The sequence below is a fragment of the Tachyglossus aculeatus genome, chromosome 21, assembly GCF_015852505.1.
Source record: "Tachyglossus aculeatus isolate mTacAcu1 chromosome 21, mTacAcu1.pri, whole genome shotgun sequence".
NCBI lineage: Eukaryota > Metazoa > Chordata > Mammalia > Monotremata > Tachyglossidae > Tachyglossus > Tachyglossus aculeatus.
This window is the reverse complement of record NC_052086.1, coordinates 45170383-45193621: the sequence shown is the minus strand read 5'-3', so window position 1 is coordinate 45193621 and position 23239 is coordinate 45170383. Positions and strand designations below refer to the sequence as shown.

Here is a 23239-nt window from a genome sequence, read left to right as displayed (position 1 = left end):
ACTGGGGTAGATAGAAGGTAATGAGGTTGGGCACAGTCCCTGTCCCTCACGGAGCTCGCAGTCTTAATCCCCATTTTACAGATGAGGTAACCGAGCCCCAGTGAAGTGACGTGCCCGAGGTCACACAGCAGACGTGTGGCAGAGTGGGCATCGGAACCCGTATCCCGATTCCACGGCCCGCGCTCTTTCCACTGGCCATGCGGCTCAGCGGCCCTCCCTGTTGGTGCTTCAGCTCAGTCCCCTTCCCGACCGTAATAAAGATCCCACGACCAGCGCCCTGAGTTCTGGCGTTTTAATCATCTGCTTAGCTGAGGCTGGCACAGCCAGAGCTCCAGGGCCTGGCCCTGCTCCAGGGGGAGAGATGCCCATTTCTCCCTGCCGGGCCCCTCGGGGGAGGGGGGAAAAGGTCACATCTTCTTCCTCATCTTGCCCTTCCGGCCCCCCCGGCCAAAGGCACCCGTGCGCAGCTCCTGGGCCCGGCGCCGGTTGCGGGCACTGAGCCGCCGCAGCCCACCCCGCTGCAGGAACCTCTGCTTCTGCTCCCGCTTCCTCTGTTTCAGGATCTGCTCCTTCGTCTTCAGCTCGGAGCGGGGCCCCTTCTTCCTGCGCGGCCCCGACGCCCGGGCCCGGGCCGAGCCTGCCGAATGGGTCGAGCCGTGAGTGGGAGGGGTTGGTCACCCCTTGCCTGCGACCCTACCCCTCACCTCCTCTCCCCTGGAGACCCTCGTTCAAGAGCCCACTGGTCCTCCCCTAAAGGCCGCCCCCTCATCCCCCTCCAACTCTGAGCTGGGGCCCTGGATCCTCTCAACGGTGCAAAGGGGGATCGGCTCCCATCTTCTCTGCTCTCCTGGCCTCCCGACTCTCCCCCCTTGGTCTCTTTCTCTGGGTTGCGGCTCTGGGGCCAGAGTCAGCAGGCAGCATGGGCAAGAACCGCCAGCTGCGTGGGCCGCCCTCCCCCCAACTCCTCACCAAGTTCCCTCTGTCCTGTGGGCTGCTGCCTCCCTGCATGCCCAGGGGTTGCTTTAGAGGTGCGAGATTTTGGAGCCCAAAATAAAAACTGTAAACCTCGGGGTGTGAGGGAAGGAGGGAGAGGGACACTGAGGCTGAAGGAAAGAGGGGAGTGTGTGTTGCAGGGGGGGCGGGCGTTGGATCAGCTCCTGTTTCTCCCCTCTGCAGGAGGTCTTGCTGGCAAGACCCAGGCTCTGCCCTACGGGCTCCTCCCACTCCATGTCCCCGCTCCAGGAGGATGCTAGCTCCTAGGCACCTCCTAGCACAAGCAGAAGCCCCGCTGGGGTAGGTCCCAGGTCCCAGAGCCCCTTCAGGGAGCACAACAAGGTCAAGCTGTCCAGATGGACAGCCCCTCAGTCACTCTGGCTGCCCAAGACCCCTGCGGCCTCTGATGGGTTGCCGGGCCTCCTCTTCCCCTTTCCTGATCTTAGTCATCCCCCGCCCTCCTCTCCTATCCCTCCTTACCTCTCCCACGCCAGCCACCTCTCCTCTCGGGCTCTTCCTCGCCCTCCGAGTCCCGGTCGTCTATCTTGTATTTCTGCTTCCATTTCTTGTAACTGGAGCGGTGGGTTAAGGAGGGTGGGCCTTGGTCTCTGAGGTGGACACCCTCCCCTACTTGGGGCAATTCCACAAGCAGCAGATGGGACGCCGCTGGCTCGCGGGGCAGGGATGCCCTTTGTGGCTCCACCCCAGGAGGGGGCCGCCTGGTCCCCCGCCCCCCCAGGGCCCTCTCCCCGGGCAGAGGGGCTTCAGTGAAGGATACAGATCCCGCTTGTAAGAGCTGTTGATGTAGCGGCCACTCTCAGTCTTAATCTTCTTTTTCTTGTCCTCCTGTCCCACCTTCCCCACAAAGCGCTTCCTTTTCCGGTCCCTAAGAGGGAGCAGGAGGAGACGCAGAGTTATAGCTGAGTGCTGGGACCCCCTCCGCCCCCAGGCCTGGTCCTCACCAAGCCATGGCAAGGAAGGATGGCCTTGCTTGCCCGCAAGTATACGGGCAGAGCCACAAGCCCTGCTCCCTCCGATGTCCCACCTGGGCCCACTCACCATTTGAGCAGCTGTTTGCTCTTGTCCAGGTTGTGCGACTCATCCCCCATCAGGTCCAGGACGGCGCTCGACGCTTGCTGCTCAAAGACACTGCCTTCCCCGCCGATGCTCAGGCTGGGGGGTGCAGGAGACGTCGCAGGTCGGAAGTCAGAGGGTCAGGGTGCACGCGGCAGGCCCCAGGGGTGGCCCGATGGTGACTTGCCCCCTGCCCATCCACCCGCGCCCATTCCCGGGTCCCGGCCCCGACTCACCCCCTCTCACTGTCAAAGTCCTTGGGCCGGTACGGGACGTAGAATTCCCGGTCCTGCTGAGACTCCAGCTTCGGCTGCTTCCTCTTCCGCTCCGTGTCTAGCCCCTGGACCCTCCGCCTCTTCCGACCCACCACCTCCGAGAAGACCGCCTGGGCAGCAGGAACCACATGCTGGTGTTGGCCAGAGGGCACACCACTTCTCCCCTCTCCCTCCCCCCCATCTTGGGCCCCCGGATCCCATGACTCAGTGGCCAAGGTGCCAGGGGAGCCCAGCCCCCATACCTCTATGGCCTCCTCCTGCTCCTCCTGTTGCCCCTTGCCCTCCGCAGGAGTGGGGGAAGGGTCGGGCCGAGTCTCCTCGCGCCCCTGGACCGCCTGCCGCTCCCGGACACCCCGCTGGAACTTGGTGATGGCCGTGAGGTCCCGCCGCCTCTTTGCCCGCATCATGGTGCTGGCTGTGTCCCGGCTCGTGGAGTTAATCTCAAAGATAGTCTGGGGGACGGTGAGAGAAAGAAGCCCGTAAGTACCCCCACCTCTGCCCCTCATCGTAGCCCACTGTTGGGTAGGGACCGTCTCTATATGCTGCCAACTTGTACTTCCCAAGCGCTTAGTACAGTGCTCTGCACACAGTAAGTGCTCAATAAATGATTGATTCCCTCCGCAGCCCGGGAACGGTCGGGATAGGCACATACTCTGACCCGATAAGAGCAGCAATCATTGTCGTATTTATTGAACGCTTACTGTGTGCACAGCACTGTACTAAGCACTTGGGAGACTACAATATAACAATAAAAAGACATTCCCTGCCCACAGTGAGCTTACAGTCTAGAGGAGCAGTGGGGGAAAGAAGAGGAAAGGGTCCTGGTTGGGTTCTAGGAGGGTGCCGGGGATCTGTACCTCGGACTTGGTAGGCCCCCTGGACCACCAACTCCTGGAGGGGCGGCACTAATCAATCAATCAATTGTATTTATTGAGCGCTTACTGTGTGCAGAGCACTGTACTAAGCACTTGGGAAATACAAGTTGGTAACATATAGAGACAGTCCCTACCCAACAGTGGGCTCACAGGTAGAGAAGCAACGTGGCTCAGTGGCAAGAGCCCGGGTTTGGGAGTCAGGGGTCTTGGGTTCTAATTTCGGCTCCACCGCTTGTCAGCTGTGTGACTTTGGGCAAGTCACTTAACTTCTCTGTGCCTCAGTTCCCTCATCTGTCAAATGGGGATTACGACTGTGAGCCCCACGTGGGACAACCTTGATTACCTTGTACCCCCCTCCCCCCCCCCAGTGCTTACAACAGTGCTTGGCACATAGTAAGCGCTTGACAAATACCAACATCATTATTATTATTATTATTACTACTGCACCCCAGGGACGAATCCAGAAGCCGCCTGAGCTCCGGCCCCCAACTACTCTGGAGGTAGAGTAGACCTTCTAGACTGTGAGCCCACTGTTGGGTAGGGACTGTCTCTGTATGTTGCCAATTTGTACTTCCCAAGCGCTTAGTACAGTGCTCTGCACATAGTAAGCGCTCAATAAATACGATTGATGGTGAGGTGGGGCTGGAAGGGTCCGGCCAAGCCCTGCCCAACTCTGGAATCCAGGGCCTGATCTCCCCAGGGACACCTGCCCCTCGCCCCCCGCACTTACCGTTCGTGACCGGTAATTCTTGATGCTGTCCACTAGCTTCAGCCTCTCCAGCTCCTTCTCCTCAAAGCGGGAACCTGCCAGTGCCCACCGGGCATAGGGAGCCTTAGCGCTGCTTGCCCGGGGACCCTCGCCCAAACCCGGCCCCTCGGCCTCTGCTCTGAACCTGGCCTCTCCTCCTCCAACCGGCCGAAGAGGTCCGGGGACCCCTCCAGGCTCTCGCAGACCCGGCCTCCCCACCGCGGCAACCGTGAGCTGAGGGGTTGAAGCGGGCACTCACTGAACAGGGGGTGGAGGCCCAACAGCGCGGGGTCCAGCTCCTTGACCCTCTTGATGGACTCCGGGGAGGGCCCCGGCCGGGAGCGGACGTAGTGCTTGTGAGCATTGTCGGCCACGCGCTGCAGGATCTGCAGCTCCTCCGAGGCGCCGTCGTCCGTGAGCAGCCCACACACCTCGTCGTCCACCACGCTCTGAGGGACTCGTCCCAGCACCCCGTCCGTCTCTGCAACATATTGTACGTATTTATTACTCTATTTATTTATTTTACTTGTACATATCTATTCTATTTTGTTAGTAGGTTTGGTTTTGTTCTCCGTCTCCCCCTTTTAGACTGTGAACCCACTGTTGGGTAGGGACTGTCTCTATATGTTGCCAATTTGTACTTCCCAAGCGCTTAGTACAGTGCTCTGCACATAGTAAGCGCTCAATAAATACGATTGATGATGATGATGATGCACCATAAGCATGCGGTTTGCCTTTCTCCTGGACATATGATTGCTTCTGGATCCCCACCCTCCTCCGGGAAAACACCTGGGAGCACCTTCCCCACTGACCATCTCCCCCCTTCCACCCACATAGTTCTTTCCCGATCCCCTCCCTCTTCCAGGAAAACACCTGAAAACACCGCCACACCGAGTGGATTACTCCTATTTCCCCCTTTCTCCTACCTCCGTGGTTCCTCTCGAATCCATCCCCCCAACTTCCACATTCCAGGATCACACCTGGGAGCACCCTCAACCAAAGCGGTTGCTCCTCTTTCTCCCACCCATGTGGTTCCTTCTGGATCCCCCCCATGATCACTTTCATTCATTCAGTCAGTCATATTTACTGAGCGCTTCCTGTGTGCAGAGCACTGTACTAAGCGCTTGGGAAGTACAAGTTGGCCACATATAGAGGCGGTCCCTACCCAACAGCGGGCTCACAGTCTAGAAGGGACAGACAACAAAACAGAACTTGTGGACAGGCGTCAAGTCGTCAGAGCAAACAGAATTAAAGCTAAATGCACGTCATTAACAAAATAAATAGAATAGTAAATATGTACAAGTAAAATAGAGTAATAGATCTGTACAAATCATCATCGTCAATCGTATTTATTGAGCACTTACTATGTGCAGAGCACTGTACTAAGCGCTTGGGAAGTACAAATTGGCAACATATAGAGACAGTCCCTACCCAACAGTGAAGTAGTATATACAAATATATATACAGGTGCTGGAGGGAGGGGAAGGAGGTAGGGCGGGGGGGATGGGGAGGGGGAGAGGAAAAAGGGGGCTCAGTCTGGAGTGGTTTGCTCCTATCTCCTGCCCAGATGGTTCCTCCTGGATTCTATCCCGCCGTCCATCCCTCTGGGATCACCCCTGGGAGCATCCTCCCTCCCCCCAACAGCCCCTGCAGACTGATTTGCTCCAACCTCCTCCCTCCCCTGGCCGCGGCCCTGACCTGGGAGGGTCTGGTGGGGACGGGCGAGGGTGAGCGGGCGCCCCAGGAACAGGTGCAGGTCGAAGACATAGGGCAGCTCGTCCGGGGCCACCAGGGAGTAGGCGGAGCCGCTGCGGCCGGCGCGGGCCACGCGTCCTGTGGAGGGATGAGGCGGTCGCCTAGGAGATCTCCCGGTGCCCCGTCCTATCCCCCGCGGCGTGCCCCCGGGGCACCAGCCCCGTGCCCGCGGCCGGACGCTCACCCACGCGATGCAGGAAGAGCTTGCCCTTGGCCGGGAAGCTATAGTTGACCACGTTGTCCAAGAGGGGGATGTCCAGGCCCCGGGCGGCCACGTCGGTGACGATCAAGACGGAGCATTTGCCGTGGACGAAGCGGGCCAGGTTGATCTTGCGGGCGGTCTGGTCCAGGGAGCTGTAGATGTGGGCACAGCCCACGCCCTGGGCCGTCAGCAGCTGGAAAGGAAGGACGGGAGGGCGGAGGGCTCAGGCCCGGCCCGCTTTCGGTGGGTGGGGGGGTGGGTGGCGGAGCAGGGCTCCTGATGAGAAGAACAACCCCTCTCCCCACCACCCAGTCTACCGTCTACCCAACTGAGGCAGAATAATAACACTTGTACTTCCCAAGCGCTTAGTACAGTGCTCTGCACACAGTAAGCGCTCAATAAATACGATTGAATGAATGAATAATGATGGTATTAAGCGCTCACTATGTGCAAAGCGCTGGGGAAGGTACAAGATGATCAGATTGTCCCACGTGGGGCTCACAGTCTTCCTCCCCATTTTACAGAGGAGGTCACTGAGGCACAGAGAAGTTGAGTGACTCGCCCGGAGTCACACAGCTGACAACTGGAGGAGCGGGGATTTGAACCCACGACCTCTGACTCCCAAGCCCGTGCTCTTTCCAGAATCTCCACGCTACTGGCCTCCACCCTGTCCCCACTCTTTCTTCCGGCTTGCTCCCTTGTTTTTTTGGATGGTATATATTAAGTGCTTACAATGTGCCAGGCACTGTATTCGTTCATTCATTCCTTCAATCGTATTTATTGAGCGCTTACGGTGTGCAGAGCACTGTACTAAGCGCTTGGGAAGTCCAAGTTGGCAACATATAGAGACGGTCCCTACCCAACAGCGGGCTCACTGTCTAGAAGGGGGAGACAGACAACAAAACATATTAACAAAATAAAATAAATAGAATAAATATGTACAAGTAAAATAGAGTACTAAATACGTACAAACATATATACAGGTGCTGTGGGGAGGGGAAGGAGGTAAGGCGGGGGGATGAGGAGGGGGCTCAGTCTGGGAAGGCCTCCTGGAGGAGGTGAGCTCTCAGTAGGGCTTTGAAGGGATTACTGTATTACTGTGCTGGGGTAGATACAAGCTAATCAGATTAGACACAGTCCCTGTCCCACATGGGGCTCAAAGGTTTAATCCCCATTTTACAGAGGAGGTAACTGTGGCACAGAGAAGTTAAATGACTTGCCCGAGGTCACCCAGCAGACAAGTGGCGGAGCCGGGATTAGAAACCAGGGTCCTTTGATTCCCAGGCCCGAGGTCTTCCCACTAGGCCAAGCTGCGTCTCCTGCTCCTCCCAGGCCGACTTCTGGGGCAGCAATCAACCAATCAATCCTATTTATTGAGCGCTGTGTGCAGAGCACTGTACTAAGCGCTTGGGACGTACAAGTTGGCAACATATAGAGACGGTCCCTACCCAACAGCGGGCTAACAGTCTAAAAGGGGGAGACAGAGAACAAAACATATTAACAAAATAAAATAAATAGAATAAATATGTACAAGTAAAATAGAGTACTAAATACGTACAAACATATATACAGGTGCTGTGGGGAGGGGAAGGAGGTAAGGCGGGGGGATGAGGAGGGGGCTCAGTCTGGGAAGGCCTCCTGGAGGAGGTGAGCTCTCAGTAGGGCTTTGAAGGGATTACTGTATTACGGGCTGGGGTAGATACAAGCTAATCAGGTTAGATACAGTCCCTGTCCCACATGGGGCTCAAAGTTTTAATCCCCATTTTACAGAGAAGGTAACTGTGGCACAGAGAAGTTAAATGACTTGTCCGAGGTCACCCAGCAGACAAGTGGCGGAGCCGGGATTAGAAACCAGGGTCCTTTGATTCCCAGGCCCGAGGTCTTCCCACTAGGCCAAGCTGCTTCTCCTGCTCCTCCCAAGCCGACTTCTGGGGCAGCAATCAATCAATCAATCCTATTTATTGAGTGCTGTGTGCAGAGCACTGTACTAAGCGCTTGGGAAGTACAAGTTGGCAACATATAGAGACAGTCCCTACCCAACAGCGGGCTCAATCTAACCTTGCTACTTCCAGCCCCGTATTCATTCATTCAATCGTATTTATTGCGCGCTTACTGTGTGCAGAGCACTGTACTAAGTGCTTGGGAGTACAAATTGGCAACAGAGACGGTCCCTACCCAACCAATATGTATATATGCATTCATTCATTCATTCATTCAATCGTATTTATTGAGCGCTTACTGTGTACAGAGCACTGTACTAAGTGCTTGGGAAGTACAAGTTGGCAACAGAGACGGTCCCTACCCAACCAATATGTATATATGCATTCATTCACTCATTCAATTGTATTTACTGAGCGCTTAATGTGTGCAGAGCACTGTACTAAGCGCTTGGGAAGTCCAAGTTGGCAACATATAGGGACGGTCCCTACCCAACAAATATAATAATAATAATAATAATGGCATTTATTAAGCGCTTACTATGTGCAAAGCACTGTTCTAAGCGCTGGGGGGGTTACAAGGTAATCAGGTTGTCCCATGTGGGGCTCACAGTCAACCCCCATTTTACAGATGAGGTAACTGAGGCACAGAGAAGTGAAGTGACTTGCCCAAAGTCACACAGCTGACAAGTGGCGGAGCCGGGATTCGAACCCATGAACTCTGACTCCAAAGCCCGGGCTCTTTCCAGTGAGCCACGCTGCTTCTCGTATGTATATATGCATTCATTCATTCATTCATTCATTCATTCAATCGTCCTCAGGCTTCCCAGCCAGGAACCCCCTCCCATCTCAAGTTCACCAAGCCACATCCCTCCCCACTTTCAAAGCCCTTCTGAAACTGCTCCTCCCCTGGGAAACCTTCCCCCTCTAATCTCCACCTCATCATCATCATCAATCGGATTTATTGAGCGCTTACTATGTGCAGAGCACTGTACTAAGCGCTTGGGAAGTACAAATTGGCAACATATAGAGACAGTCCCTACCCAACAGTGGGCTCACAGTCTAAAAGAGCACTGTACTCTTTCATGGCATCCTAACTTTGGGGAACAAGACGCAACATACTCTTGCTAGTAGTAACGAAGAAAAATAATGGTATTTATTAGTAATGATAATAATAATAATAATTATGGTATTCGTTAAGTGCTTAACTTTGCGCCAGGCACGGTACTGAGCACTGGGGTGGATACAAGCAAATCGGGTTGGACAAAATCCCTGTCCCACATGGGGCTCATAGTCTCCATCCCCATTTTACAGATGAGGGAACTGAGGCCCAGAGAAGTGAAGCGACTTGCTCAAGGTCACACAGCAGACAAGTGACAGAGCTGGGATTAGAACCCATGACCTTCTGACTCCCATCCATTACGCCATGCCGCTTCTCTACTATCAATCAATTGTATTTATTGAGCGCTTACTGTGTGCAGAGCACTGTACTAAGCGCTTGGGAAGTACAAGCTGGCAACATATAGAGACGGTCCCTACCCAACAGTGGGCTCACAGTCTAGAAGACTGTCTACTAGGCACTTATTATGTGCCAAGCACTAAAATAGATCCAAAATAATCACATTTATCTCAGTCCCTGTCCCAGATGGGGCCCACAGTCTGAGAGGGAGGAAGAGCAATGATTTTATCCGCATTTTACAGCGGAGGAAACTGAGGGCCATCATCATCATCATCATCATCAATCGTATTTATTGAGCGCTTACTATGTGCAGAGCACTGTACTAAGCGCTTGGGAAGTCCAAGTTGGCAACATAGAGAGACAGTCCCCACCCAACAGCGGGCTCACGGTCTACAAGGGGGAGACAGACAACAAAACCAAACATACTAACAAAATAAAATAAATAGAATAGATATGTACACGTAAAATAAATAAATAGAGTAATAAATATGTACAAACATATCTACATATATACAGGTGCTGTGGGGAAGGGAAGGAGGTAAGATGAGGGGGATGGAGAGGGGGACGAGGGGTGCAAGACCTTCAAGGGAAGGGTTTGGGTTTTCATTTATTCATCCAATCGTATCTATTCATCAATCGTATTTATTGGGCGCTTACTGTGTGCAGAGCACTGTACTAAGCGCTTGGGAAGTCCAAGTTGGCAACATAGAGAGACAGTCCCCACCCAACAGCGGGCTCACAGTCTACAAGGGGGAGACAGACAACAAAACCAAACATACTAACAAAATAAAATAAATAGAATAGATAGGTACAAGTAAAATAAATAAATAAATAGAGTAATAAATATGTACAAACATATATACATATATACAGGTGCTGTGGGGAAGGGAAGGAGGTAAGATGAGGGGGATGGAGAGGGGGACGAGGGGTGCAAGACCTTCAAGGGAAGGGTTTCTGTTTTCATTTATTCATCCAATCGTATCCATTCATCAATCGTATTTATTGAGCGCTTACTGTGTGCAGAGCACTGTACGAAGCGCTTGGGAAGTACTGGTTGGCAACATATAGAGATGGTCCCTACCCAACAGTGGGCTCACAGTCTAAAAGACTATTGAGCGGTTACTGTTTACAGAGCACTGTATTAAGTGCTTGGAAGAGTATAATAGAACAATAAACAGACACAATGAGCCTACAGTGAGCTAAGCCTAGAGTTGCTTCGAGTGCATCCCACCAAGCGTCTAATACAGTGCACTGCCCTCCTTTCCTCTTCTTCCACTTCTTTCTGTGACCCCAATTCACTCCCTTTAATCATTCCCCCTTCCAGCCCCACAGCACTTATGCACATATCTATAATTTTATTTATTTCTACTATTGTCTGCCACCATTTCTAGACTGCAGTGGATAGGGCATGGCCGTGGGGGTCAGAAGGTCACGGGTTCTAATCCTAGCTCTGCCACTTGTCTGCTCCGTGACCCTGGGCAAGTCACTTCATTTCTCTGTGCCTCAGTTCCCTCATCTGTAAAATGGGGATTAAGATTGTGAACACTACGTAGAACAGGGACTTTGTCCAACCTGATTATCTTGTATTTACCCCAGCACTTAGAACAGTGCCTGGCACATAGTAAGAATTAAAAAATACCGTAATTATTGTTATTATTGTGGGAGGGGAATGTTTGTACATATTTACTATTCTATTTATTTTGTTAATAATGTGCATATACAGTGATGTGCATATGGCCTTAATTTTATTTGTTCTGACGATTTTGACACCTGTTTCATTTTGTTGTCTGTCTCTCCCTTCTAGACTGTGAGCCCGCTGTTGGGTAGGGACCACCTCTATATGTTGCCGACTTGTACTTTCCAAGCGCTTAGTACAGTGCTCTGCACACAGTAAGCCCTCAGTAAATACGACTGAACGAATGAATGTTTGTTATATTGTTACACTGTACTCTCCCAAGCGCTTAGTACGGTGCCCCCCGCACGGTAAGCGCTCCATAAATATAAGTGCTTAGTACAGTGCTCTGCACACTGTAGGCGCTCAAACATGTCTACATGATTTGTTTTGTTGTCTGTCTCCCCCTTCTAGACTGTGAGCCCGCTGTTGGGTACGGACCGTCTCTATATGTTGCCGACTTGTACTTTCCAAGCGCTTAGTACAGTGCTCTGCACACAGTAAGCGCTCAGTAAATATGACTGAACGAATGAATGTTTGTTATATTGTTACACTGTACTCTCCCAAGTGCTTAGTACGGTGCCCCCCGCACGGTAAACGCTCAAGTGTAAGCGCTTAGTACAGTGCTCTGCACACTGGAGGCGCTCAAACATGTCTACATGTTTTGTTTTGTTGTCTGTCTCCTCCTTCTAGACTGTGAGCCCGCTGTTGGGTAGGGACTGTCTCTATATGTTGCCGACTTGTACTTTCCAAGCGCTTAGTACAGTGCTCTGCACACAGTAAGCGCTCAGTAAATACGATTGAATGAACGAACGTTTGTTATATTGTTACACTGTACTCTCCCAAGCGCTTAGTATGGTGCACCCCGCACGGTAAGCGCTCCATAAATGTAAGCGCTTACTACAGGGCTCTGCACACTGGAGGCACTCAAACATGTCCACATGTTTTGTTTTGTTGTCTGTCTCCTCCTTCTAGACTGTGAGCCCGCTGTTGGGTAGGGGCTGTCTCTATATGTTGCCGACTTGTACTTTCCAAGCGCTCAGTACAGTGCTCTGCACACAGTAAGCGCTCAATAAATACGATTGAATGAATGAATGAAGTGACTGGCTGCAGTCCAGGAAACAGGGGGCTGCCCTCTAGTGGCCACCGAGGGGTACAATAACAATAATTACAGTATTTTGTTAATCAATCAATCGTATTTATTGAGCGCTTACTGTGTGCACAGCACTGTACTAAGCGCTTGGGAAGTACAAGTTGGCAACATATAGAGACAGTCCCTACCCAACAGTGGGCTCACAGTCTAAAAGAGTTAAGCGCTTACTGCGTGCCAAACACTGTCCTAAATGCTGGGGTAGATACAAGGAAATCAGGTTTCCTTGTATCTACCCCATTGAGATATACCCCACGGAGAAGCAGCGTGGTTCAGTGGAAAGAGCCAGGGCTTTGGAGTCAGAGGTCATGGGTTCGAATCCCAGCTCTGCCACAAGTCTGCTGTGTAACCTTGGGCAAGGCACTTAGCTTCTCTGAGCCTCAGTTACCTCATCTGTAAAATGGGGATTAAGATTGTGAACCCCACGTGGGACAACCTGATCACCTTATATCCTCCCTAGCGCTTAGTACAGTGCTTTGCACATAGTAAGCGCTTAACAAACGCCATTATTATTATTATTAGGTTGTCCCATGTGGGGCTCACAGTCTTTATCCCCATTTTTACAGATGAGGTCACTGAGGCCCAGGGAAGTCAAGCGGCTTGCCCCAAGGTCGCACAGCAGAAAAGTGGCAGAGCCGGGATTAGAGCCCGCTGCTGTGTGACCTTGGGGCAAGCCACTTAACTTCCCCGGGCCTCAGTGACCTCATCTGTAAAAAATGGGGATAAAGACTCTGGGACCTCTGACTCCCAAGCCCGCCGGATTGGGGTAAACCCAGCCCACCTCCAGCCCCCCGTGGGCAGCCTCACCTCCCGGAGGAACTCGGCATGGTGCTTGGTGGCCACGAAGACCACCGTCTGGTCTTGAGGCCGGACGACGTGGCGCAGGAGGTGGAGCAGGACGGCCGGCTTATCATCCCCACGCACGTGGAAGAAGGCCAGCTGCGAAGTCAATCAATCAATCAATCAATCGTATTTATTGAGCGCATACTATGTGCAGAGCACTGTACTAAGCGCTTGGGAAGTACAAATTGGCAACACATAGAGACAATCCCTACCCAACAGTGGGCTCACAGTCTAAAAGGGGGAGACAGAGAACAGAACCAAACATACCAACAAAATAAAATAAATAGGATAGAAATGTACAAGTAAAAGAAATAAATAAATAAATAAATAGAGTAATAAATATGTACAACCATATATACATATATACAGGTGCTGTGGGGAAGGGAAGGAGGTAAGATGGGGGGATGGAGAGGGGGACGAGGGGGAGAGGAAGGAAGGGGCTCAGTCTGGGAAGGCCTCCTGGAGGAGGTGAGCTCTCAGCAGGGCCTTGAAGGGAGGAAGAGAGCTAGCTTGGCGGAGGGGCAGAGGGAGGGCATTCCAGGCCCGGGGGATGACGTGGGCCGGGGGTCGACGGCAGGACAGGCGAGAACGAGGTACAGTGAGGGGGGAAAGGTCACCCGTCTTCCCGCTGAGCTCCCCAGTCGTGACCCCAGAGGGGCAGGGCCAGAACAGGTGAGTGGTAGGTGGCCCACGGCAACCCAGAGGTCCCCTTCCTCAGCCTACCTTCAGCTGGTCATTGAGCTTTGTGTCCACATCCAGGCGGATCAGGACCGGCTCCGTGAGTCCTGGAGCGGAGGGAGCATGGGGCTGGAGGGGGGCGTTCCCACCACTCCCTCGTGCCCCCGTCCCCTTACCCACCTCTACCCTGGGAGAGAAGCCCGAGGCCCAGCTCGTTGTGGGCAGGTAATGTGTCAGTTTACCGTTGTACTGTACTCTCCCAAGCGCTTAGTAAAGTGCTCTACACAAAGTAAGCACTCAATAAATACGACCGACTGAACGACTGAATGGTGCGGAAGAGCTAGGAGAGATGAGTGCTTAGAACAGTGACTTCACCTGTAAAAATGGGGATAAAGACTGCGAGCCCCACATGGGACAACCTGATTTCCCTGTCTCTACCCCAGCGTTTAGGACAGCGTTTGGCACGTAGTAAGTGCTTAACAAATAATAATAATAACGATGGCATTTGTTAAGCGCTATGTGCAAAGCACCGTTCTAAGCGCTGGGTGAGATACAAGGTGATCGGGTTGTCCCATGTGGGGCTCACAGTCTTCAACTCCATTTCACAGATGAGGTAGCTGGGGCTCAGAGAAGTGAAGTGACTTGCCCAAGGTCACACAGCAGACATGTGGCAGAGCCGGGATTCGAACCCATGACCTCTGACTCCAAAGCCCGCACCCTTTCCACTTAGCCACGCTGCTTCTCTATTATTATAATTATTAATATTATGATGATGATGACGACGATGACAAAGGTAAGGAGGGTTGTGCAAAGGAGGGGTAGGGGAGGGAGATCTTGAAGACCAACATCCTCAATTCTCTCCCCATCCCTGCCCCCCAATATCTAGACTGTGAGCCCACTGTTGGGTAGGGACCGTCTCTATATGTTGCCAACCTGTACTTCCCAAGCGCTTAGTCCAGTGTTCTGCACACAGTAAGCGCTCAATAAATACGATTGATTGATTGATTGACTGGGGTCTGGCCCTATCGGCGGAGGGAGGTGGGTGGGTCGGTTCTTGCCTGCCCGGGCGAACTCCACCAACATCTTGGGCAGCGTGGCCGAGAAGAGCACGGTCTGGTGACCCTCCGGGAGCCGGGAGAGGATCTCCTGGAGTTGCTCAGCAAAGCCCATCTCAAACAGTCTGGGGGGACGGCGGCAGGCCCGGCACAGGATAGGACAGGGGAGGAGAAATCAAGGACCAAAGATCAGGCCTGGGGGCTCGGCGCCCTCTCCCCGGGCCTCGGCTCCCGCGGGAGGAGTGAGCGCGCGGATGTCTGTGTGTATACAGGTTTCTGTGAGCGTGAGAAGCAGTGTGGTTTAGTGGATAGAGCATGGGCCGGGACTCTTTTAGACTGTGAGCCCACTGTTGGGTAGGGACTGTCTCTATAGGTTGCCAATTTGTACTTCCCAAGCGCTTAGTACAGTGCTCTGCACACAGTAAGCGCTCAATAAATACGATTGACGATGATGAGTCGGAAGGACCTGGGTGCTAAACCTGGCTCCGCTACATGTCCGCAGGGAGACCTTGGGCTAGTCATGTCTAGCCCAAGGAGCCCAAGGAGAGGAAGAAGCCCCCTCCTTCCTCTCCCCCTCCTCATCCCCCCCGCCTTACCTCCTTCCCCTCCCCACAGCACCTGTTTATATGTTTGTACGTATTTATTACTCATTTATTTATTTGTACGTTTGTTCTATTTATTTTATTTTGTTAATACGTTTTGTTCTCTGTCTCCCCCTTCTAGACTGTGAGCCCACTGGTGGGTAGGGACCGTCTCTATATGTTGCCAACTTGGACTTCCCAAGCACTTAGTACAGTGCTCTGCACACAGTAAGTGCTCAATAAATACGACTGAATGAATGAATGTCTGTGCCTCAGTTACCTCTAATGTAAAATAGGGATAAGAGTGTGAGCCCCACGTGACATGCATTGTGTCCAACCTGATTAACCTATACTTATCCCAGTGCTTACAACAGCACTTGGCACATAATAATAATAATAATAATGATGGCATTTGTTAAGCGCTTACTACGTGCAAAGCACCGTTTTATAAGCGCTGGTGGGGGGGCTACAAGGTGATCAGGTTGTCCCACGTGGGGCTCACAGTCTTAATCCCCATTTTCCAGATGAGGGAACTGAGGCCCAGACAAGTCAAGTGACTTGCCCAGAGTCACACAGCTGACAATTGGCGGAGTTGGGATGACTCCAAGTCCGGGCTCTTTCCCCTGAGCCACGCTGCTTCGCTAGTAAGCTCTGCTTAACGAGTACCGTGATTATCATTATGTGTCCGGGCACGGCTCTGTCTCCGTTCCACCCCCCGGCTCTGCCCCGAAGAAGGGAACGCCTCAGGGACGGACTCCGCCGCCCTCCCCCAGCCCCCCGGCGCACCTGTCGGCCTCGTCGAACACCACGTACTCCACGCTCTGCAGCTTCAAGTTCATCTCCACGGCCACGTGCATCAGGCGGCCGGGGGTGGCGAGGATTCTGCAACCAGACAGCGGCTCCCGTCCCGGCCTCCTCTGCCCCGCCAACCCCTTCCCCATCTCTCCGCCGCTTCCGCTCCACCATCCACCTCTCCTTCCTCCACCCACCCCTTCCCCTTCCAGTCAGCCGCTGCCCTTCATGGCCAACAGGCCTCCATCTCCCTTCCCCGGGTGCTCGGGGGAAGGACACCGGGATATCGGGTCCCCTAAGGGGACGATCTGCCAGATGCTAGAGCTCCCTCCCTCTCGACTCCCCACTTACATGTCAGGGTTCTCGTGCAAGGCTGCGAACTGGTCCTCCATCCTAGAAAGAAGAGGAAGTGGGGTCACTCGCACCGCAATCCCCAACCCCATCACCCCGGAGACCCCGATGAACTCCCCCGGGGCAGACTACTCCGGGCTCAGGTTTACCCCAAGACTCTTCGGGAAACCGTGAGTAGACGGGAGGCGGGGGGTTGGGGGGACCCCCTAGAGAGACAGTCATCATCATCATCAATCGTATTTATTGAGCGCTTACTGTGTGCAGAGCACTGTACTAAGCGCTTGGGAAATACAAGTTGGTAACATATAGAGACAGTCCCTACCCAGCAGTGGGCTCACAGTCTAAAAGGGGGAGATAGAGAACAAAACCAAACATACTAAAAAAATAAAATAAATAGTCCCAGTCCAATCCCAGGGACTGCTCAAACCGGGAAGGGGGCACTGGAAATGAGGGCCAGCCTGGGGCAGTGAGGGGAACCCAGATCACGGTCACTCCAGAGGGGCCGAGGGGAGGACTCTGGGCCATACCCCCGTAGGTACCCAAATGGGGGAAAGCTACCTTCTGGGTTTGGGGGCGGGGGACGGGGCGGAGGGGGGGTCTTACCTGTCTCCACCCAGGATCAGGGCCGTCTTGAGGCCAGTGAATTTTCCCAGCTGCGGGTGGAGGGAGAGAGGAGGGGAGGTCAGGGTTGGGCAGCAGCAGCATCCCCTGCCCCAAATGCTAACACTCACAACCATCACTGGCCCCTCGTCCGTGGTACTGAGCTGAGCGGCTGCTAGGGGTCCTGTACTAGATGCCGGGGGCCAGCTGAAGCACAGCAAGTGACCCCTGCCCTCCGGGAGCTTGCACCACGTTCCCCAGACAGACAGCTCCTCCAGGAGGTCTTCCCTGATGATCTCTTCCCCACCCTGTATTGCCATTCAGCCTTTCCACGTCACCCCGTTGTCGACTTGTACTTGTACAGTGCTCTGCACACAGTAAGCGCTCAATAAATATGATTGAATGAATGAATGATCCCCAGCTATTGGGTACTCACCCTTTGCCCCGCACAAACCTATTCACTTCATTCTTTCCTCTTACCTGCCATTTATTTTAGCATTTGTCTCCTTGACCTCCACTGTGCTGAGCGCTGCGCTCAGAACAGGCAGCACCCCCAGGTCGGCCCCCGTGGCCCGCCGCCCCCACCAACGCCCCCGCGGTCCACGGACCTCCTTGGTGAACTTCCTGGTCTGCAGGGCCAGCTCCCGTGTGGGTGAGAGGACCAGGGCCCGGGCCCCGGCCTGGGCACTGTGGGCTTTGAGCTTCTCGAACATGGGGATGAGGAAGCAGGCCGTCTTTCCGCTGCCCGTCCTGGCCATGGCCACCACATCCTTCCCGTCCAGGATCACCGGGATGGTCTGCGGGGGCAGAGAGATTCGCTGACTGACCAACTGGGCCAGGGGAACCCCCAGGGCACCGACCAGGGGGCCATCCCAGAACTGGGATCAGGTCCTCTGTGCTCTGTCCCCATCCCACTCACCTTCCTCTGGATGGGGGTCGGCACCTTGTACCCCTTCTTCATGACGCCTTTGAAAACCGGGTAGCTCAGGCCTAGGGAACAGCAGTGTCCAGTCACCCCCGGGCCCGGGACCAGGGCTGCCCAAGCGGTCAGCCCAGTCCATGGATCCATCCTCCCAAGCGCTTAGTACAGTGCTCTGCACACAGTAAGCGCTCAATAAATACGATTGATGATGATGATCCTCCTCCCCGTTCCGGGCCCCCGCTCACCCATGGACTGGAAGCCTCCCGACTTCTTTTTCTTCTTGTTCTGAACGCGGACCAGCTCCCGGGTGTCAGGCTCCACGTCTGAGAGGCAGTCGGAGGTGGGGAAGGCTGGTAGGGGCTTGCTGGAGCCCGGCTGAGTTGGGGGAGACGATATGTTAGCCGGGGTGAGGGGACCCAAGGGGGAAGGAGTGGAGGACCCCACGGGCAGCGGGGACAGGAAGGTGCCCCCGACCCTTCCCAGCCCATCCCCACTCCACCATTCTCAGGAAAAGCGGGGTGCTGACCCATTAGGTCAGATTAGGTCTTCTAGACTGTGAGCCCACTGTTGGGTAGGGACCGTCTCTATATGTTGCCAACTTGGACTTCCCAAGCGCTTAGTACAGTGCTCTGCGCACAGTAAGCGCTCAATAAATACGACTGATTGATTGACTGATTGATGATTAGGTGTCTGGGAGACCAAGAACAATACGGTGCAGGGTGGGATTCCTTCTGGTTTTCTGGGCTCTTTCATCATCATCATCATCAATCGTATTTATTGAGCGCTTACTATGTGCAGAGCACTGTACTAAGCGCTTGGGAAGTACAAATTGGCAACATATACAGTCCCTGCCCAACAGGAATCAGGTGAATGGGGGCAGGGAAAAGGTGGGAGAGGAGCAGGAGCAAGCGACCCTTCCCCACAGCACCCGTATATATGTTTGTACATATTCATTACTCTATTTTACTTGTACATATCTATTCTATTTATTTTATTTTGTTAGTATGTTTGGTTTTGCCCTCTGTCTCCCCCTTCTAGACTGTGAGCCCACTGTTGGGTAGGGACTGTCTCTATATGTTGCCGACTTGTACTTCCCAAGCGCTTAGTACAGTGCTCTGCACACAGTAAGCGCTCAGTAAATACGACTGATTGATTGATTAATTGATTGATAGTAAACAGAGCACTGGACTGCAAGTCAGGTGACCTGGGTTTTAATCCCAGTTCCACCATTCGTCTTACTCTCGGCTTCAAGGCTGTCCATCACCTCGCTCCCTCCTACCTCACCTCCCTTCTTTCCTTCTCCAGTCCAGCCCGCACCCTCCGCTCCTCCGCCGCTAATCTCCTCACCGTACCTCGTTCTCGCCTGTCCCGCCATCGACCCCCGACCCCCGTCCTCCCCCTGGCCTGGAATGCCCTCCCTCTGCCCATCCGCCAAGCTCGCTCTCTTCCTCCCTTCCTCCTAGCTCTCTTCATCCCCATTTTACGGATGAGGTCACTGAGGCCCAAAGAATAATAATAATAATAATGATGGCATTTATTATAATTGTATATATATATATGCATATATGTTTATACGTATTTATTACTCTATTTTACTTGTACATATTTAGTCTATTTTATTTTGTTAATGTTTTGTTTTGTTGTCTGTCTCCCCCTTCTAGGCTGTGAGCCTGCTGTTGGGTAGGGACCGTCTCTAGATGTTACCAACTTGGACTTCCCAAGCGCTTAGTACAGTGCTCTGCACACAGTAAGCGCTCAATAAGTACGATTGAATGAATGAATGAATTCATCTGCCGTATGAATTTGGGCAAGTCACTTCAGAGTAGTTTTTCTGCATTTATTTGGGTACTTCAGGATTTGTGGCAGTGAAACTAGGACTCTGACCTCACGGTAGAATTAGGTGAACTCATATCCCATTTTGTCTTTATTTTCTTCAGCTTCCTTCTAGACTGTGAGCCCACTGTTGGGTAGGGACTGTCTATATGTTGCCAACTTGTACTTCCCAAGCGCTTAGTACAGTGCTCTGCACACAGTAAGCGCTCAATAAATACGATTGATTGATTGATTCATTCATCTGAGCCTTAGTGTCCTCATCTGTACAATGAGGCTTCCAATACATGCACATCCAACAAGCGCTTAGTGCAGTACTCCGCACACAGTAAGCGCTCAATAAATAAAATTGAATGAAATCCAACAATTACTTTCCCCACCTTCAAAGCCTTACTAAAGGCACATCTCTCTCTCAAGAGGCCTTCCCTAAACACTCTTTCCCTCTTTTCCCACTCCCTTTCATGTTGCCCGGATTTGCTCCCTTTATTCACCCCTCCCTCAACCCCAAAGCATTTACTTATATTTATTATAAATATAATTATAATATAATAATATAATATATACACCATTTATTTATATTAATGTTTGTCTCCCCCCACCCCCGAGACTGCAAACTCATTGTAGGCAGGGGCTGTTTTCTGTTATTTTATAATCTCCCTAAGTGCTTCCTATAGTGCTCTGCACATAGTACGCGCTCAATAAATGACTGTTTTCCAACTCCGTTAAACTGTTTCACTGCATTCTTCCCAAGCTCTTCCTACAGTGTGAGAAGCAGTGTGGCTTGATGGAAAAAGCACAGGTTTGGGAGTCAGAGGTCATGGGTTCTAATCCCGCCTCTGCCACTTGTCTGCTGTGTGACCTTGGGCAAGTCACAGCTTCTTTGTCAATCAATCAATCAATCAATCGTATTTATTGAGCGCTTACTATGTGCAGAGCACTGTACTAAGCGCTTGGGAAGTACAAATTGGCATCACATAGAGACAGTCCCTACCCAACAGTGGGCTCACAGTCTAAAAGGGGGAGACAGACGCTGCTTCGACTGTACGAAGATGACTGAATACGACTGAAGATGATGATGATGATTAGAACCCGTGACCTCTGACTCCAAAGCCCGGGCTCTCTCCACGGAGCCACGCTGCTTCTCTTAGGAAGCGCTTAGCAAATATCAATCAATCAATCGTATTTATTGGGCGCTTACTGTGTGCCGAACACTGTACTAAGCGCTTGGGAAGTACAAGTCGGCAACATAGGGAGACGGTCCCTACCCAACAGTGGGCTCACAGTCTAAAAATACTATCATGATTATTACCATCCGGGCCCGGCTCGGAGCCCTCGGCCTTTCAATCCTTCGATCTTACTTATTGAGCGCTGACTGTGCTCGGAGCCCCGTACTAATCAATCAGTGGTATTTATTGAGCGCTTACTGGGTGCAGAGCACTGTACTGAGCGCTTGGGAAGTACAAGTTGGCAAAGTCCAGTCTTTACAAAGTACAGTCTTTTAGACTGTGAGCCCACTGTTGGGTAGGGACTGTCTATGTTGCCAACTTGGACTTCCCCAGCGCTTAGTCCAGTGCTCTGCACACAGTAAGCGCTCAATAAATACGCTTGAGGATGATGATGATGATGATTAGAACCCGTGACCTCTGACTCCAAAGCCCGAGCTCTCTCCACGGAGCCACGCTGCTTCTCTTAGGAAGCGCTTACCAAATATCAATCAATCAATCGTATTTATTGGGCGCTTACTGTGTGCCGAGCACTGTACTAAGCGCTTGGGAAGTCCAAGTTGGCAACATATAGAGACAGCCCCTACCCAACAGTGGGCTCACAGTCTAAAAATACTATCATGATTATTACCACCCGGGCCCGGCTGGGAGCCCTCGGCCTTTCAATCCTTCGATCTTACTTATTGAGCGCTGACTGTGCTCGGAGCCCCGTACTAATCAATCGGTGGTATTTACTGAGCGCTTACTGGGTGCAGAGCACTGTACTGAGCGCTTGGGAAGTACAAGTTGGCAAAGTACAGTCTTTTAGACTGTGAGCCCACTGTTGGGCAGGGACCGTCTGTATGTGTTGGCAACTTGGACTTCCCAAGCGCTTAGTACAGTGCTCTGCACATAGTAAGCGCTCCATAAATACGATTGAGGATGATGAACACGCGGTTGCCACGCGGTTGGGGAGGGCGGCAGGGGTGTCCCCGGTTCTCCCACAGCACCTGTATATATGTATATATGGTTGTCCATATTTATTACTCTATTTTTATTTATTTATTTTACTTGTACATTTCTATCCTATTTCTTTTATTTTGTTGGTCTGTTTGGTTCTGTTCTCTGTCTCCCCCTTTTAGACTGTGAGCCCACTGTTGGGTAGGGACTGTCTCTATGTGTTGCCAATTTGGACTTCCCAAGCGCTTAGTCCAGTGCTCTGCACATAGTAAGCGCTCAATAAATACGATTGATTGATTGATTGATTGATTCTCCGGGGGGGGTCCGGGGCGGGGGGGGGGGGCCGCACCTTCCGGGACGGGGCGGGCTCCTGGGCCCGGATGTCCAGCTCGCCGTCGTCCGCGTCGCCGTCCGGGCCCGGCCGGGGCTGCGGGGCCCCCGCCGCCGCCGCCGCCGCCCGCCGGTGCCTGGGCCCCTTCCGCCGCCGCTGGGCCATGCCGGGGGACGCGCAGCGCTTAGCACAGCGCTTAGCACAGCACCGCACAGCGCTCAGCACAGCACCGGACCGCACCGGACCCGCCGCGTGCTCCGGCACAGACACGCGGCGGCGGCGGCCGGCAGGGGGCGTGCTCTGGCGCCGGATGGCGGGGCCGGTCGCCGGCAGGGGGCGTGGCTTGACGCCGGAGGGGCGTGGCTTGACGCCGGTAGGACCGTGGCCTGCCGCCGGAGGGGCGTGGCCTGCCGCCGGTCGGGGGGCGTGGCCTGGCGCCGGATGGCGTGGCCTGTCGCCGGTGGGGGGCGTGGCCTGTCGCCGGTGGGGGGCGTGGTCTGTCGCCGGCAGGGGCGTGGCCTGTCGCCGGTCGGGTGGCGTGGCCTGTCGCCGGTAGGGGGCGTGGCCTGGCGCCAGTAGGAGTAGTGGCCTGCCGCCGGATGGCGTGGCCTGTCGCCGGTAGGGGGCGTGGCCTGGCGCCGGATGGCGTGGCCTGTCGCCGGTAGGGGGCGTGGCCTAGCAACGGTCGGGGGCGTGGCCTGGCGCCGGATGGCGTGGTCTGTCGCCGGTCGGGGGCGTGGCAAGGCGCCGGACGGCATGGCCTGTCGCCGGTAGGGGGCGTGGCCTGTCGCCGGACGCCGTGGTCTGTCGCCGGTAGGAGGCGTGGTCTGGAGCCGGAGGGGCGTGGCCTGTCGCCGGAGGGGCGTGCCCTGTCGCCGGTAGGGGGCGTGGTCTGCCGCCGGACGGTGTGGCCTGTCGCCGGTAGGGGGCGTGGTCTGGCGCCGTCCTAAGTGC

The 23239-nt window shown here is 53.7% G+C and overlaps 1 protein-coding gene across 1 annotated transcript; it reads right to left on the bottom strand.

The window, feature by feature from the left end:
* Positions 1-266: 266 nt before the first annotated feature.
* On the bottom strand, positions 267-22450 carry DDX54 (DEAD-box helicase 54). The gene is made up of 20 exons (XM_038762864.1): positions 22304-22450; positions 18208-18337; positions 17960-18030; positions 17649-17837; positions 17044-17093; positions 16441-16482; positions 16084-16179; positions 14720-14841; positions 13707-13768; positions 12948-13079; positions 5905-6115; positions 5664-5798; positions 4225-4446; positions 3948-4021; positions 2585-2794; positions 2304-2452; positions 2053-2166; positions 1772-1879; positions 1474-1565; positions 267-637 (listed from the first exon to the last, which is right to left on the bottom strand). The coding sequence occupies exons 1-20, from the start codon at positions 22448-22450 to the stop codon at positions 408-410; spliced, it is 2586 nt and encodes an 861-aa protein (XP_038618792.1). The 3' UTR covers positions 267-407.
* Positions 22451-23239: the final 789 nt, after the last annotated feature.